The 14832-nt window shown below is 45.1% G+C and overlaps 1 protein-coding gene across 1 annotated transcript; it reads right to left on the bottom strand.

Moving 5' to 3' along the window:
* Positions 1-3814: 3814 nt before the first annotated feature.
* LOC115125765 (cysteinyl leukotriene receptor 1-like) lies at positions 3815-12497 on the bottom strand. The gene is made up of 3 exons (XM_065019107.1): positions 12351-12497; positions 8831-9016; positions 3815-8569 (listed from the first exon to the last, which is right to left on the bottom strand). The coding sequence occupies exons 1-3, from the start codon at positions 12495-12497 to the stop codon at positions 7802-7804; spliced, it is 1101 nt and encodes a 366-aa protein (XP_064875179.1). The 3' UTR covers positions 3815-7801.
* Between the last annotated feature and the right edge of the window lie 2335 nt (positions 12498-14832).

Genomic DNA, 14832 nt, shown 5'->3' with positions numbered 1-14832 from the left:
ATCTGGCTGGATGACTACAGGAGAGATTACACAATGTATCTTGGCTGGATGACTACAGGAGAGATTACACAATGTGGCTGACTAGATGACTACAGGAGAGATTACACAATGTATCTGGCTGGATGACTACAGGAGAGATTACACAATGTATCTGGCTGGATGACTACAGGAGAGATTACACAATGTGGCTGACTAGATGACTATAGGAGAGATTACACAATGTATCTGGCTGGATGACTACAGGAGAGATTACACAATGTATCTGGCTGGATGACTACAGGAGAGATTACACAATGTGGCTGACTAGATGACTACAGGAGAGATTACACAATGTGGCTGACTAGATGACTACAGGAGAGATTACACAATGTATCTGGCTGGATGACTACAGGAGAGATTACACAATGTATCTGGCTGGATGACTACAGGAGAGATTACACAATGTATCTGGCTGGATGACTACAGGAGAGATTACACAATGTATCTGACTAGATGACTACAGGAGAGATTACACAATGTATCTGGCTGGATGACTACAGGAGAGATTACACAATGTATCTGGCTGGATGACTACAGGAGAGATTACACAATGTGGCTGACTAGATGACTACAGGAGAGATTACACAATGTATCTGGCTGGATGACTACAGGAGAGATTACACAATGTATCTGGCTGGATGACTACAGGAGAGATTACACAATGTGGCTGACTAGATGACTATAGGAGAGATTACACAATGTATCTGGCTGGATGACTACAGGAGAGATTACACAATGTATCTGGCTGGATGACTACAGGAGAGATTACACAATGTGGCTGACTAGATGACTACAGGAGAGATTGCACAATGTATCTGGCTGGATGACTACAGGAGAGATTACACAATGTATCTGGCTGGATGACTACAGGAGAGATTACACAATGTATCTGGCTGGATGACTACAGGAGAGATTACACAATGTATCTTGGCTGGATGACTACAGGAGAGATTACACAATGTGGCTGACTAGATGACTACAGGAGAGATTACACAATGTATCTGGCTGGATGACTACAGGAGAGATTACACAATGTATCTGGCTGGATGACTACAGGAGAGATTACACAATGTATCTGGCTGGATGACTACAGGAGAGATTACACAATGTATCTGGCTGGATGACTACAGGAGAGATTACACAATGTATCTGGCTGGATGACTACAGGAGAGATTACACAATGTGGCTGACTAGATGACTACAGGAGAGATTACACAATGTATCTGGCTGGATGACTACAGGAGAGATTACACAATGTATCTGGCTGGATGACTACAGGAGAGATTACACAATGTGGCTGACTAGATGACTATAGGAGAGATTACACAATGTATCTGGCTGGATGACTACAGGAGAGATTACACAATGTATCTGGCTGGATGACTACAGGAGAGATTACACAATGTGGCTGACTAGATGACTATAGGAGAGATTACACAATGTATCTGGCTGGATGACTACAGGAGAGATTACACAATGTATCTGGCTGGATGACTACAGGAGAGATTACACAATGTATCTGGCTGGATGACTACAGGAGAGATTACACAATGTATCTGGCTGGATGACTACAGGAGAGATTACACAATGTATCTGGCTGGATGACTACAGGAGAGATTACACAATGTATCTGGCTGGATGACTACAGGAGAGATTACACAATGTATCTGGCTGGATGACTACAGGAGAGATTACACAATGTATCTGGCTGGATGACTACAGGAGAGATTACACAATGTATCTGGCTGGATGACTACAGGAGAGATTACACAATGTGGCTGACTAGATGACTACAGGAGAGATTACACAATGTGGCTGACTAGATGACTACAGGAGAGATTACACAATGTATCTGGCTGGATGACTACAGGAGAGATTACACAATGTATCTGGCTGGATGACTACAGGAGAGATTACACAATGTATCTGGCTGGATGACTACAGGAGAGATTACACAATGTGGCTGACTAGATGACTATAGGAGAGATTACACAATGTATCTGGCTGGATGACTACAGGAGAGATTACACAATGTATCTGGCTGGATGACTACAGGAAAGATTACACAATGTATCTGGCTGGATGACTACAGGAGAGATTACACAATGTATCTGGGTGGATGACTACAGGAGAGATTACACAATGTATCTGGCTGGATGACTACAGGAGAGATTACACAATGTGGCTGACTAGATGACTACAGGAGAGATTACATAATGTGGCTGACTAGATGACTACAGGAGAGATTACACAATGTATCTGGCTGGATGACTACAGGAGAGATTACACAATGTATCTGGCTGGATGACTACAGGAGAGATTACACAATGTATCTGGCTGGATGACTACAGGAGAGATTACACAATGTATCTGGCTGGATGACTACAGGAGAGATTACACAATGTATCTGGCTGGATGACTACAGGAGAGATTACACAATGTGGCTGACTAGATGACTACAGGAGAGATTACACAATGTATCTGGCTGGATGACTACAGGAGAGATTACACAATGTATCTGGCTGGATGACTACAGGAGAGATTACACAATGTATCTGGCTGGATGACTACAGGAGAGATTACACAATGTATCTGGCTGACTACAGGAGAGATTACACAATGCTGGATGACTGACTACAGGAGAGATTACACAATGTATCTGGCTGGATGACTACAGGAGAGATTACACAATGTATCTGGCTGGATGACTACAGGAGAGATGATCTGGCTGGATGACTACAGGAGAGATTACACAATGTATCTGGCTGGATGACTACAGGAGAGATTACACAATGTATCTGGCTGGATGACTACAGGAGAGATTACACAATGTATCTGGCTGGATGACTACAGGAGAGATTACACAATGTGGCTGACTAGATGACTACAGGAGAGATTACACAATGTATCTGGCTGGATGACTACAGGAGAGATTACACAATGTATCTGGCTGGATGACTACAGGAGAGATTACACAATGTATCTGGCTGGATGACTACAGGAGAGATTACACAATGTATCTGGCTGGATGACTACAGGAGAGATTACACAATGTATCTGGCTGGATGACTACAGGAGAGATTACACAATGTATCTGGCTGGATGACTACAGGAGAGATACACAATGTATCTGGCTGGATGACTACAGGAGAGATTACACAATGTATCTGGCTGGATGACTACAGGAGAGATTACACAATGTATCTGGCTGGATGACTACAGGAGCGAGAAATATGGATGAGCTGTTCAATGGAAGAGTTCTGAAATATTCTTTCTCGCCAAGGCAAAATGTGACTGTGAGTATGTCATATTCATCAAACTCGGTGGAAATTACTTGGGCCACACAAAGGGGACAGCCCTGGTGCGTCAGATGAGAGCTGATTTGGAGGTAGTCATCCGAATGTTCTCAGAGAGAACGGTGGTCAACATCACACAGTGGAGGAGTTGGATGTTCCAGTGGGAGGAGACCAGGCTGGTACACAGCAAGTCACCAAGCAATGATTCTGATGTTTTAACCTGGTGCAGTGTGTGGAGCCCCCTGACTATGTTTACTATATTACGTCTAGTCTATGAGACCAGGCTGGTAGACAGGAAGTCACCAAGCATTGATTCTGATATTGTTATTTTAACCTGGTGCAGTGTGTGGAGTCCCCTGACTATGTTTTACTTGCGGATAGCGATTTCAGATTTTCTGTGAACACACTGAAATGTAATTTGACACCTACATTGATCAGTCAGCACACATTTGGATTATAAATGTCAAGACGGCAGGAGAGGGAGTTTATGCCGGAGCTGTCATTTATTCGACAAATGTTTGAAACAGTAATGCTGTCAGTCTGGTAAGCATGCACAACTGAGGTTCGGTTTCCATGTGCGTTTCATTTTATGCAGTTCAACATCGCTAACTTACTGTATCTCAACAAACCCATTTGTTTTCTTGGCTATGGTTTGTGTTGTGGTCTTGGTTCTTCTTAGGAAATGTAGCATAGCTAACTGCAATGTTAGTCCTGTCTGACACATTTGATCATAGCTTGATCAGTACAATAAACATGATGAGTATTTTTATTTATCCATTATTTTACCAGGTAAGATGACTCAGAACACATTCTCAGCAACAACCTGGGAAATAGTTACAGGGGAGAGGAGGGGGATGAATGAGCCAATTTAAAACTGGGGATTATTAGGTGACTGATGGTTTGATTTTGGGAATGTTAGTTACGGGTCTCCTGACTTTAACATCCCATCCGAAAAGACAGCACCCTACACAGGGCAGTGTCAATCACTGCCATGAGGCATTGGGAAGGAGTGCCTCCTACTGGCCCTCCAACACCACTTCCAGCAGCATCTGGTCTCCCATCCAGGAACTGACCAGTACCAACTCTGCTTAGCTTCAGAAGCAAGCCAGCAGTGGTATGCAGGGTGGTATGCTGCTGGCTATAAGTGTGGCAGTTTCCCAAAGTTTGGTGGTTTTAGACTTAACGTAACTAACATTAACTAAATAGTAATGTTTTGTGTAAGAAAGTATGATATATTGTCGTGCATGAACTGGCCATACACGTTAGCTAATGTTAAGTCTTACGTTGGCTAAGGTTACTTAGCTAGCTAAAGTTAATTGGCTATAATAGCAGCCAAGGACATTAGCTAATTTATTTGTGCATCTTTGTTTGTGCTCTGGTTACATCTAAGTGTCTAGTTTACACAAGATGATTTCAGCATTATGTGAAAATCTTATTGGCAAAATATAGCTTGCTAGCTAGCGTTCCCTACTTATTGGTTAACTACTTAGCCAATGTTAGCTCTCACTTGACTGGTATAACATTATGTTAGCTAGCTAGCTAATCAAAACAAAAGCACATTCATAGGCTAGCTACATTTATTTGCCTCTTTGTTTGCTAGCTAGCTTTCTGCTGACTGGTGAAAGCTAGCTACAGAGGCTAGTTGCTGGACTTTGTACAAGCAAGCTAATGTTAGCTAGGTAGCATTAGCTATTTAGCTACCTAGCTAATCAGAATTTCTCTTTAAATGTATTGATTAACCTCAGCTATATGGTGGTATCGAAGCTATCTATATACAATAGTCTTGGTTTGTTCCAAACACTTCTTATGACTGGCAGCATGTTAAAAGCAACTGACCCAGTGTTAGAACTCTGAGTTTCAGCTAAAAAATAGTTTAGCATTGTCCGAAATGCTACCAAAAGGTAGCACATCGTTGTTTCTTAACGGACAGAAATGTGCACGTGAGGCCGATTTTAAATGATAAATTTAACAAAAACTCAATCAGTCAATCAGCCATTTTTTAAGTCCAATGGTCACTTTATGGAGGGTATAGCCTTGTTTTAATCCGCCATCTAGAATTTGACATAGGTAGGTGCAAAAAAACACGCTTCACCATCTGGCAGTCCGACGGACGAATCTGGGTTTGGCGGGTGCCAGGAGAACGCTACCTGCCCCAAAGCATAGTGCCAACTGTAAAATTTGGGGGAGGAGGAATAATTAGTTGTTTTTAATGGTTCGAGCTAGGCCACTTAGTTCCAGCGATGGAAATCTTAATGCTACAGCATACAATTACATTCTAGACAATTCTGTGCTTCCAACTTAGTTTGGGGAAGGCCATTCCCTGTTTCAGCATGACAATGCCCTAGTGCACAAAGATAGGCCCATACAGAAATGGTTTGTTGAGATCAGTGTGGAAGAACTTGACTGGCCTGCACAGAGTCCTGACCTCAACCCCATTGAACATATTTGGGATGAATTAGAATGCCGACTGCAAGCCAGGCCTAATAGCCCAACATCAGTGCCAAACCTCACTAAAGCTCTTGTGGCTGAATGGAAGCAAGCAAGCAATGTTCTAGTGGAAAGAAGAGAAGAAGAAGAGTTGAGGTCAATGTTCTAGTGGAAAGAAGAGAAGAAGAAGAGTTGAGGTCAATGTTCTAGTGGAAAGATTTCCCAGAAGAGTTGAGGTCAATATTGCAGCAAAGGGGTACCAACTCCATATTTATTTAACCCTAACACTAATCCTAACACTAATTCTAACTCCATATTTATTTATTTCACCTTTATTTAACCAGGTAGGCAAGTTGAGAACAAGTTCTCATTTACAATTGCGACCTGGCCAAGATAAAGCAAAGCAGTTCGACAGATACAACGACACAGAGTTACGCATGGAGTAAAACAAACATACAGACAATAATACAGTATAAACAAGTCTATATACAATGTGAACAAATGAGGTGAGAAGGGAGGGAAAGGCAAAAAAGGCCATGGTGGCAAATTAAATACAATATAGCAAGTAAAACACTGGAATGGTAGATTTGCCGTGGAAGAATGTGCAAAGTAGAAATACAAATAATGGGGTGCAAAGGAGCAAAATAAATAAATTAATTAAATACAGTAAGGAAAGAGGTAGTTGTTTGGGCTAAATTATAGGTGGGCTGTGCACAGGTGCAGTAATCTGTGAGCTGCTCTGACAGTTGGTGCTTAAAGCTAGTGAGGGAGATAAGTGTTTCCAGTTTCAGAGATTTTTGTAGTTCGTTCCAGTCATTGGCAGCAGAGAACTGGAAGGAGAGGCGGCCAAAGAAAGAATTGGTTTTGGGGGTGACTAGAGAGATATACCTGCTGGAGCGTGTGCTACAGGTGGGAGATGCTATGGTGACCAGCGAGCTGAGATAAGGGGGGACTTGTAGATGACATGGAGCCAGTGGGTTTGGCGACGAGTATGAAGCGAGGGCCAGCCAACGAGAGCGTACAGGTCGAAATGGTGGGTAGTATATGGGGTTTTGGTGACAAAACGGATTGCACTGTGATAGACTGCATCCAATTTGTTGAGTAGGGTATTGGAGGCTATTTTGTAAATTACATCGCCAAAGTCGAGGATTGGTAGGATGGTCAGTTTTACAAGGGTATGTTTGGCAGCATGAGTGAAGGATGCTTTGTTGCGAAATAGGAAGCCAATTCTAGATTTAACTTTGGATTGGAGATGTTTGATATGGGTCTGGAAGGAGAGTTTACAGTCTAACCAGACACCTAGGTATTTGTAGTTGTCCACGTATTCTAAGTCAGAGCCGTCCAGAGTAGTGATGTTGGACAGGCGGGTAGGTGCAGGTAGCGATCGGTTGAAGAGCATGCATTTAGTTTTACTTGTATTTAAGAGCAATTGGAGGCCACGGAAGGAGAGTTGTATGGCATTGAAGCTTGTCTGGAGGGTTGTTAACACAGTGTCCAAAGAAGGGGGGGAAGTATACAGAATGGTGTCGTCTGCGTAGAGGTGGATCAGAGACTCACCAGCAGCAAGAGCGACCTCATTGATGTATACAGAGAAGAGAGTCGGTCCAAGAATTGAACCCTGTGGCAACCCCATAGAGACTCCCAGAGGTCCGGACAGCAGACCCTCCGATTTGACACACTGAACTCTATCAGAGAAGTAGTTGGTGAACCAGGCGAGGCAATCATTTGAGAAACCAAGGCTGTCGAGTCTGCATTTTGCATAGGGGCATTGTCATGCTGAAACAGGAAAAGGCCTTCCAACTGTTGCCACAAAGTTGGAACTACAGAATTGTCTAGAATGTCATTGTATGTTGTAGCGTTAAGATTTCCCTTTACTAGAACTAAGGGAAATAGCCCAAACCATGAAAAACAGAGCTTGACATTGTGCATCGTGATCTTAGGCTCGTGTGCCCCTCTCACTCACTCACTCACTCACTCACTCACTCACTCACTCACTCACTCACTCACTCACTCACTCACTCACTCACTCACTCACTCACTCACTCAAAGCGTGTTCCCCTCCCTAACGTTGTCTGTGCCCCTGTCTCTGTGGCCGGTTGTCTCTGTGTCCTGCTAGTGGACCTGAAGGTTGACAGGCGTCGTCTGAAGCCCTCTCCAGAGAAGAAGTAGAGCAAGGGGTCGAAGCAGGAGTTGGAGGCAGCCAGACAGAGTGTCACCACCACACTCTTCTGCATGTACACCAGCTCCGAACAGGAAGTGGCAGTCTGGGACAGGAAGCTGAGGTGGACGGAGCGTTGGATGTGGTACGGCATGAAGCACAGCAGGAATGCTAGCATCACTATGACAATCATTCTGATAGCCTTAGACCCCGCCCCCTTCTGGCGCTGCGCAGTGTGTTGCCGTGACAGCAGAGCCCGGATAATCCCGGCATAGCACAGCAGGATGACCAAGAAAGGAAGCACGAAGCCCACGACCAATGAGAAGTAGTTGAGCATGATGAGCTTGCTAAGCCCGCCCCCTGTTCTGCGCTCTGGAGGCTCGAAGCACTTGGTCTTATTGGTGGCTGGGTCGAGGTGCTGACCAGTCATGAGGAAGGGGGAGGAGACAGTGCAGATGAACACCCAGATACAGACACACACCAGACGGGCGCGACGCTCTGAGACCAGGCGCAGGTTCTGCACGGGAAACACGATGGCGAGGAAGCGTGTGACGGACATGGCGGTCATGAAGAACACGCTGCAGTAGAGGTTCACGTAGAGGGCATAGGACGACACCCTGCACAGGAAGTCTCCCAGGTTCCACTGACCCTGAGGGAGATGGTCAAAAACAACAATAATCTATTTTAATAGCATCTCAAAGACCTGGATTCATTCAAAGGTTCTTTGTCGGCAATGTGCCTTTTAAAAGGCAATTTCTCCCGAAGTAAATTATCCGTAAAAGTCAAGTGAAATGCTTGAAATGCTTTCAAGTGAAATGCACTTGTCGACAACTCACCTTTGATTGAGTTCGTCCAAAACAATGTTACAGAGCATAACCCCCCAAAAAACAAGAAGTAGAAATAGTCCTACCTTATTAACGTAGTAGAGGACCCGTAGCGGCAGCGTGGAGACACACAGCAGGTCTGACACGGCCAGGTTCAACATGTAGATGTGGAACGCAGAACGCTGACGGAACGTTTTAACCAGAACCAACAGGGCGAAACCATTACCGGCCAGGCCGAACACCGTGATGATAGAGTACACAGTAGAGTACACCTGGAGAGACAAACACCTGGTTACAGACAGTAGAATGCACCTGTTAAAACATAGATACCTGGTTACAGACAGAGTACACCTGGTAACACACAGATACACCTGGTTACAGACAGAAAGTAGAATACACCTGGTAACACATACAGTAGATACACCTGGATACAGACAGAACGTAGAATGTGGCAGGGTTTGCAAACCATTGCAGATTACAAAGGGAAGCACAGGCGAGAGCTGCCCAGTCACACAAGCCTACCAGACAAACTAAATTAGTTCTATGCTCGCTTCGAGGCATATAACACTGAAACATGCATGAGAGCACCAGCTGTTCTGGAAGACTGTGTGATCGCGCTCTCTGCAGCCGATGTAAGACCTTTAAACAGATCAACATTCACAAGGCCAGACGGAATACCAGAACGTGAACTCCGAGCATGAGCTGACTAACTGGCAAGAATCTTTGCTAATATGTTCAACCTATCCCTGTCCGAGTCTGTAATACCAACATGTTTTATTTTTTTATTTTACCTTTATTTAACTAGGTAAGTCAGTTAAGAATAAATTCTTATTATCAATGACTGCCTAGGAACAGTGGGTTAATTTCCTGTTCAGGGGCAGAAAGATACCTTGTCAGCTCGGGGATTTGGATTTGCAACCTTTCGGTTACTAGTCCAACGCTCTAACCACTAGGCTACCCTGCCGACCACCATAGTCCCTGTGCCCAAAACACTAAGGTAACCTGCCTAAATGACTACCGACCCATAGCACTCACGTCTGTAGCCATGAAGTGCTTTGAAAGGCTGGTCACGGCTCACATCAACACCATTATCCCAGAAACCCTAGAGCCACTCCAATTTGCATACCGCCCTAACTGATCCACAGATGATGCAATCTCTATTGCACTCAACACTGCCCTTTCCCACCTGGACAAAAGGAACACCTATGTGAGAATGTTATTCATTGACTACAGCTCAGCGTTCAACACCATAGTGCCCTCAAAGCTCATCAATAAGCTAAGGACCTTGGAACTAAACACCTCCCTCTGCAACTGGGATCCTGGACTCCCTGATGGGCCGCCCCCAGGTGGTAAGGGTAGGTAACAACACATCCGCCACGCTGATTCTCAACATAGGGGCCCTTCAGGGGTGCATGCTGTGTCCCTTCCTGTACTCCCTGTTCACTCATGACTGCACAGCCAGGCATGACTCCAACAACATCATTTAACGATGAGACAACCGTGGTAGGCCTGATCACCGACAACGACGAGCCAGTCTATAGGGAGGTCAGAGACCTGGCCGTGTGTTGCCAGGACAATAACCTCTCCCTCAACGTGATCAAGACGAAGGAGATGATTGTGGACTACAGGAAAAAGAGAATTGAGCACACCCCCATTCTCATCGACTGGGCTGTAGTGGAGCAGGTTGAGAGCTTCAAGTTCCTTGGTGTCCACATCACCAACAAACTAACATTCTTTAAAAAAATACATTTTTTTTTATTTAACCTTTATTTAACCAGGTAGGCTAGTTGAGAAAAAGTTGTGTGACCTGGCCAAGATAAAGCAAAGCAGTGTGACACAGACAACAACACAGAGTTACACATGGAGTAAACAATAAACAAGCCAATAACGCAATAAACAAGTCAATGACACAGTAGAAAAAAGAAAGTCTATATACAGTGTGTGCAAAAGGCATGAGGAGGTAGGCAATAAATAGGCCATAGGAGCGAATAATTAAAATTTAGCAGATTAACACTGGAGTGATAAATGAGCAGATGATGAAGTGCAGGTAGAGATACTGGTGTGGGGATGAGGTAGGTAAATTGGGTGGGCTATTTACAGATGGACTATGTACAGCTGCAGCGATCAGTTAGCTGCTCAGATAGTTGATGTTTAAAGTTAGTGAGGGAAATAAAAGTCTCCAACTTCAGCGATTTTTGCAATTCGTTCACGTCAATGGCAGCAGAGAACTGGAAGGAAAGGCGGCCAAATGGGGTGTTGGCTTTGGGAATGATCAGTGAGATATACCTGCTGGAACGTGTTCTACGGATGGGTGTTGTTATGGTGACCAGTGAACTGAGATAAGGCATAGTTTTTTGCATAGCATGCATTATAGATGACCTGGAGCCAGTGTGTCTGGCGACGAATATGTAGCGAGGGCCAGCCGACTAGAGCATGCAGGTCGCAGTGGTAGGTGGTATAAGGGGATTTGGTAGCAAAACGGATGGCACTGTGATAGACTGCATCCAGTTTGCTGAGTAGAGTGTTGGAAGCTATTTTGTAGATGATATCGCCGAAGTCGTGGATCGGTAGGATAGTCAGTTTTACTAGGGTAAGTTTGACGGCGTAAGTGACAGAGTCTTTGTTCCAAAATAGAATGCCGATTCTAGACTTTATTTTGGATTGGGGATGTTTAATTAATATGAGTCTGGAAGGAGAGTTTACAGTCTAGCCAGACACCTAGGTATTTATAGTTGTCCACATATTCTAGGTCGGAACCGTCCAGGGTGGTGATGCTAGTCGGGCGGGTGGGTGCGGGCAGCGAATGGTTGAAAAGCATGCATTTAGTTTTACTAGCGTTTAAGAGCAGTTGGAGGCCACGGAATGAGTGTTGTATGGCATTGAAGCTCGTTTGGAGGTTAGTTAGCACAGTGTCCAAGGAGGGGCCAGAAGTATACAGAATGGTGTCGTCTGCATAGAGGTGGATAAGGGAATCGCCCGCAGCAAGAGCGACATCATTGATATATACAGAGAAAATAGTTGGCCCGAGAATTGAACCCTGTGGTACCCCCATAGAAACTGCCAGACAATACGCCCTCCGATTTGGCACATTGAACTCTGTCTGCAAAGTAGTTGGTGAACCAGGCGAGGCAGTCATTAAAAAAACCAAGGCTATTGAGTCTGGTGATAAGAATATGGTGATTGACAGAGTCGAAAGCCATGGCCAGGTTGATGAAGACGGCTGCATGGTACTGTCTTTTATCGATGGCGGTTATGATATCATTTAGTACCTTGAGCGTGGCCGAGGTGCACCCGTGACCGGCTCGGAAGCCGGATTGCACAGCGGAGAAGGTACGGTGGGATTCGAAATGGTCAGTGATCAGTTTATTAACTTGGCTTTCGAATACTTTAGATAGGCAGGGCAGGATGGATATAGGTCTGTAACAGTTTGGGTCTAGGGTGTCACCCCCTTTGAAGAGTGGGATGACCACGGCAGCTTTCCAATCTTTAGGGATTTCGGACGATGCAAAAGAGAGGTTGAACAGGCTGTTAATAGGGATTGCAACAATGGCGGCGGATAGTTTTAGAAAGAGAGGGTCCAGATTGTCTAGCCCAGCTGATTTGTACTGTTGCTCGGTTTTGCAGCTCTTTCAGAACATCTGTTGTCTGGATTTGGGTGAAGGAGAAGCTGGGGAGGCTTGGGAGAGTAGCTGCAGGGGAGACGGAGCTGTTGGCCGGGGTTGGAGTAGCCAGGAGGAAGGCATGGCCAGCCATTGAGAAATGCTTATTGAAATATTCGATTATCATGGATTTATCAGTGGTGACAGTGTTACCTAGCCTCAGTGCAGTTGGCAGCTGGGAGGAGCTGCTCTTGTTCTCCATGGACTTTACAGTGTCCCAAAACGTTTTGGAGTTAGAGCCACAGGATGCGAATTTCTGCTTGAAAAAGCTAGTGTTTGCTTTCCTGACTGACTGCGTGTATTGGTTTCTGACTTCCCTGAACAGTTGCATATTTTGGGGACTATTCGATGCTATTGCAGTCTATCACAGGATGTTTTTGTGCTGGTCAAGGGCAGTCAGGTCTGGAGTGAACCAAGGGCTATATCTTTTCTTGGTTCTGCATTTTTTGAACGGGGCATGCTCATCTAAGATGGTGAGGAAATTACTTTTAAAGAATGACCAGGCATCCTCGACTGACGGGATGAGGTCAATTTCCTTCCAGGATACCCGGACCAGGTCGATTGGAAAGGCCTGCTCGCAGAAGTGTTTTAGGGAGCGTTTGACAATGATGAGGGGTGATTGTTTGACCGCGGGCCCATAGCTGACACAGCCAATGAGGCAGTGATCGCTGAGATCCTGATTGAAAATAGCGGAGGTGTATTTGGAGGGCAAGTTGGTCAGGATAGTATCTATGAGGGTGCCCATGTTTACGGATTTAGGGTTGTACCTGGTGGGTTCCTTGATGATTTGTGTGAGATTGAGGGCATCTAGCTTAGATTGTAGGACTGCCGGAGTGTTAATGTGCTTCTACACCTGCATTGTTTGCTGTTTGGGGTTTTAGGCTGGGTTTCTGTCCAGCACTTTGAGATATCAGCTGATGTACGAAGGGCTATATAAATACATTTGATTTGATTTGATTTAAGCATATCCCAGTTTAGGTCACCTAACAGAACAAACTCTGAAGCTAGATGGGGGGTGATCAATTCACAAATGGTGTCCAGGGCACAGCTGGGTGCGGAGGGGGGTCTATAACAAGCGGCAATAGTGAGAGACTTATTTCTGGAGAGGGTTCATTTTTAAAATTAGAAGTTCAAACTGTTTGGGTATAGACCTGGAAAGTATGACAGAACTTTGCAGGCTATCTCTGCAGTAGATTGCAACTCCTCCTCCTTTGGCTGTTCTATCTTGATGGAAAATGTTGTAGCTGGGTATGGAAATCTCAGAATTGTTGGTGGCCTTCCTAAGCCAGGATTCAGACACGGCAAGGACATCAGGGTTGGGGAGGAGGCTTCTGATGTTGACATGCATGAAACCAAGGTTTTTTTGTCAACAAATGAGGGTGCCTGGGGACACGCAGGGCCTGGGTTTACCTCCACATCACCCGAGGAACAGAGGAGGAGTAGGATGAGGGTACGGCTAAAGGCTATCAAAACTGGTCGCCTAGAGCGTTGGGGACAAAGAATAAAAGGTGCAGATTTCTTGGCATGGTAGAATAGATTCAGGGAATAATGTGCAGACAGGGGTATGGTGGGGTGCGGGTACAGCGGAGGTAAGCCCAGGCACTGAGTGATGATAAGAGAGGTTGTATCTCTGGATAAGCTGGTTATAATGGGTGAGGTCACCGCATGTGTGGGAGGTGGGACAAAGGAGGTATCGGAGTTATGAAGAGTGGAACTAGGGGCTCCATTGTAAACCAAAACAATGATAACTAACCTGAACAACAGTATACAAGGCATATTGACACATGAGAGAGACATACAGCGAGGCATAAAGTAACCACAGGTGTTGATTTGGAGAGCTAGCTAAGACAGCAACGGGTGAGACAACAACAGCTAATTGGCTAAAACAACAACAGGTAAAATGGGGATGAATGGGCAGAGAGGGTCGGTTAACTACACACAGAGGCTGAGTTAGCGGCTGGGGACAACAGACATAAAAACTTCTTTTTTTTAAATAAATATATTTTTAAAAACATGGTCCAATCACACCAAGACAGTCTTGAAGAGGGCACAAAAAAACCAATTCACCCTCAGGAGACTGAAAAGACCAAATCTTTTCAGTCTCCTGAGGGTGAATAGGTTTTTTTGTGCCCTCTTCAAGACTGTCTTGGTGTGATTGGACCATGTTTGGGTGGGTCCTCAGATCCGCAAAAGGTTCTACAGCTGCACCATCGAGAGCATCCTGACTGGTTGCATCACTGCCTGGTACGGCAACTGCTCGGCCTCCGACTGCAAGGCACAACAGAGGATAGTGCGTACGGCCCAGTACATCACTGAGGCAAAGCTTCCTCTCATCCAGGACCTCTACACCAGGCGGGGTCAAAGGAAGGCCCAGTACATCACTGGGGCCAAGCTTCCTCTCATCCAGGACCTCTACACCAGGCGGGGTC

The sequence above is a fragment of the Oncorhynchus nerka genome, linkage group LG6, assembly GCF_034236695.1.
Source record: "Oncorhynchus nerka isolate Pitt River linkage group LG6, Oner_Uvic_2.0, whole genome shotgun sequence".
In the NCBI taxonomy this organism is placed as follows: domain Eukaryota; kingdom Metazoa; phylum Chordata; class Actinopteri; order Salmoniformes; family Salmonidae; genus Oncorhynchus; species Oncorhynchus nerka.
The sequence above is the reverse complement of the archived record's forward strand: the minus strand, read 5'-3'. Positions and strand labels throughout refer to the sequence as shown.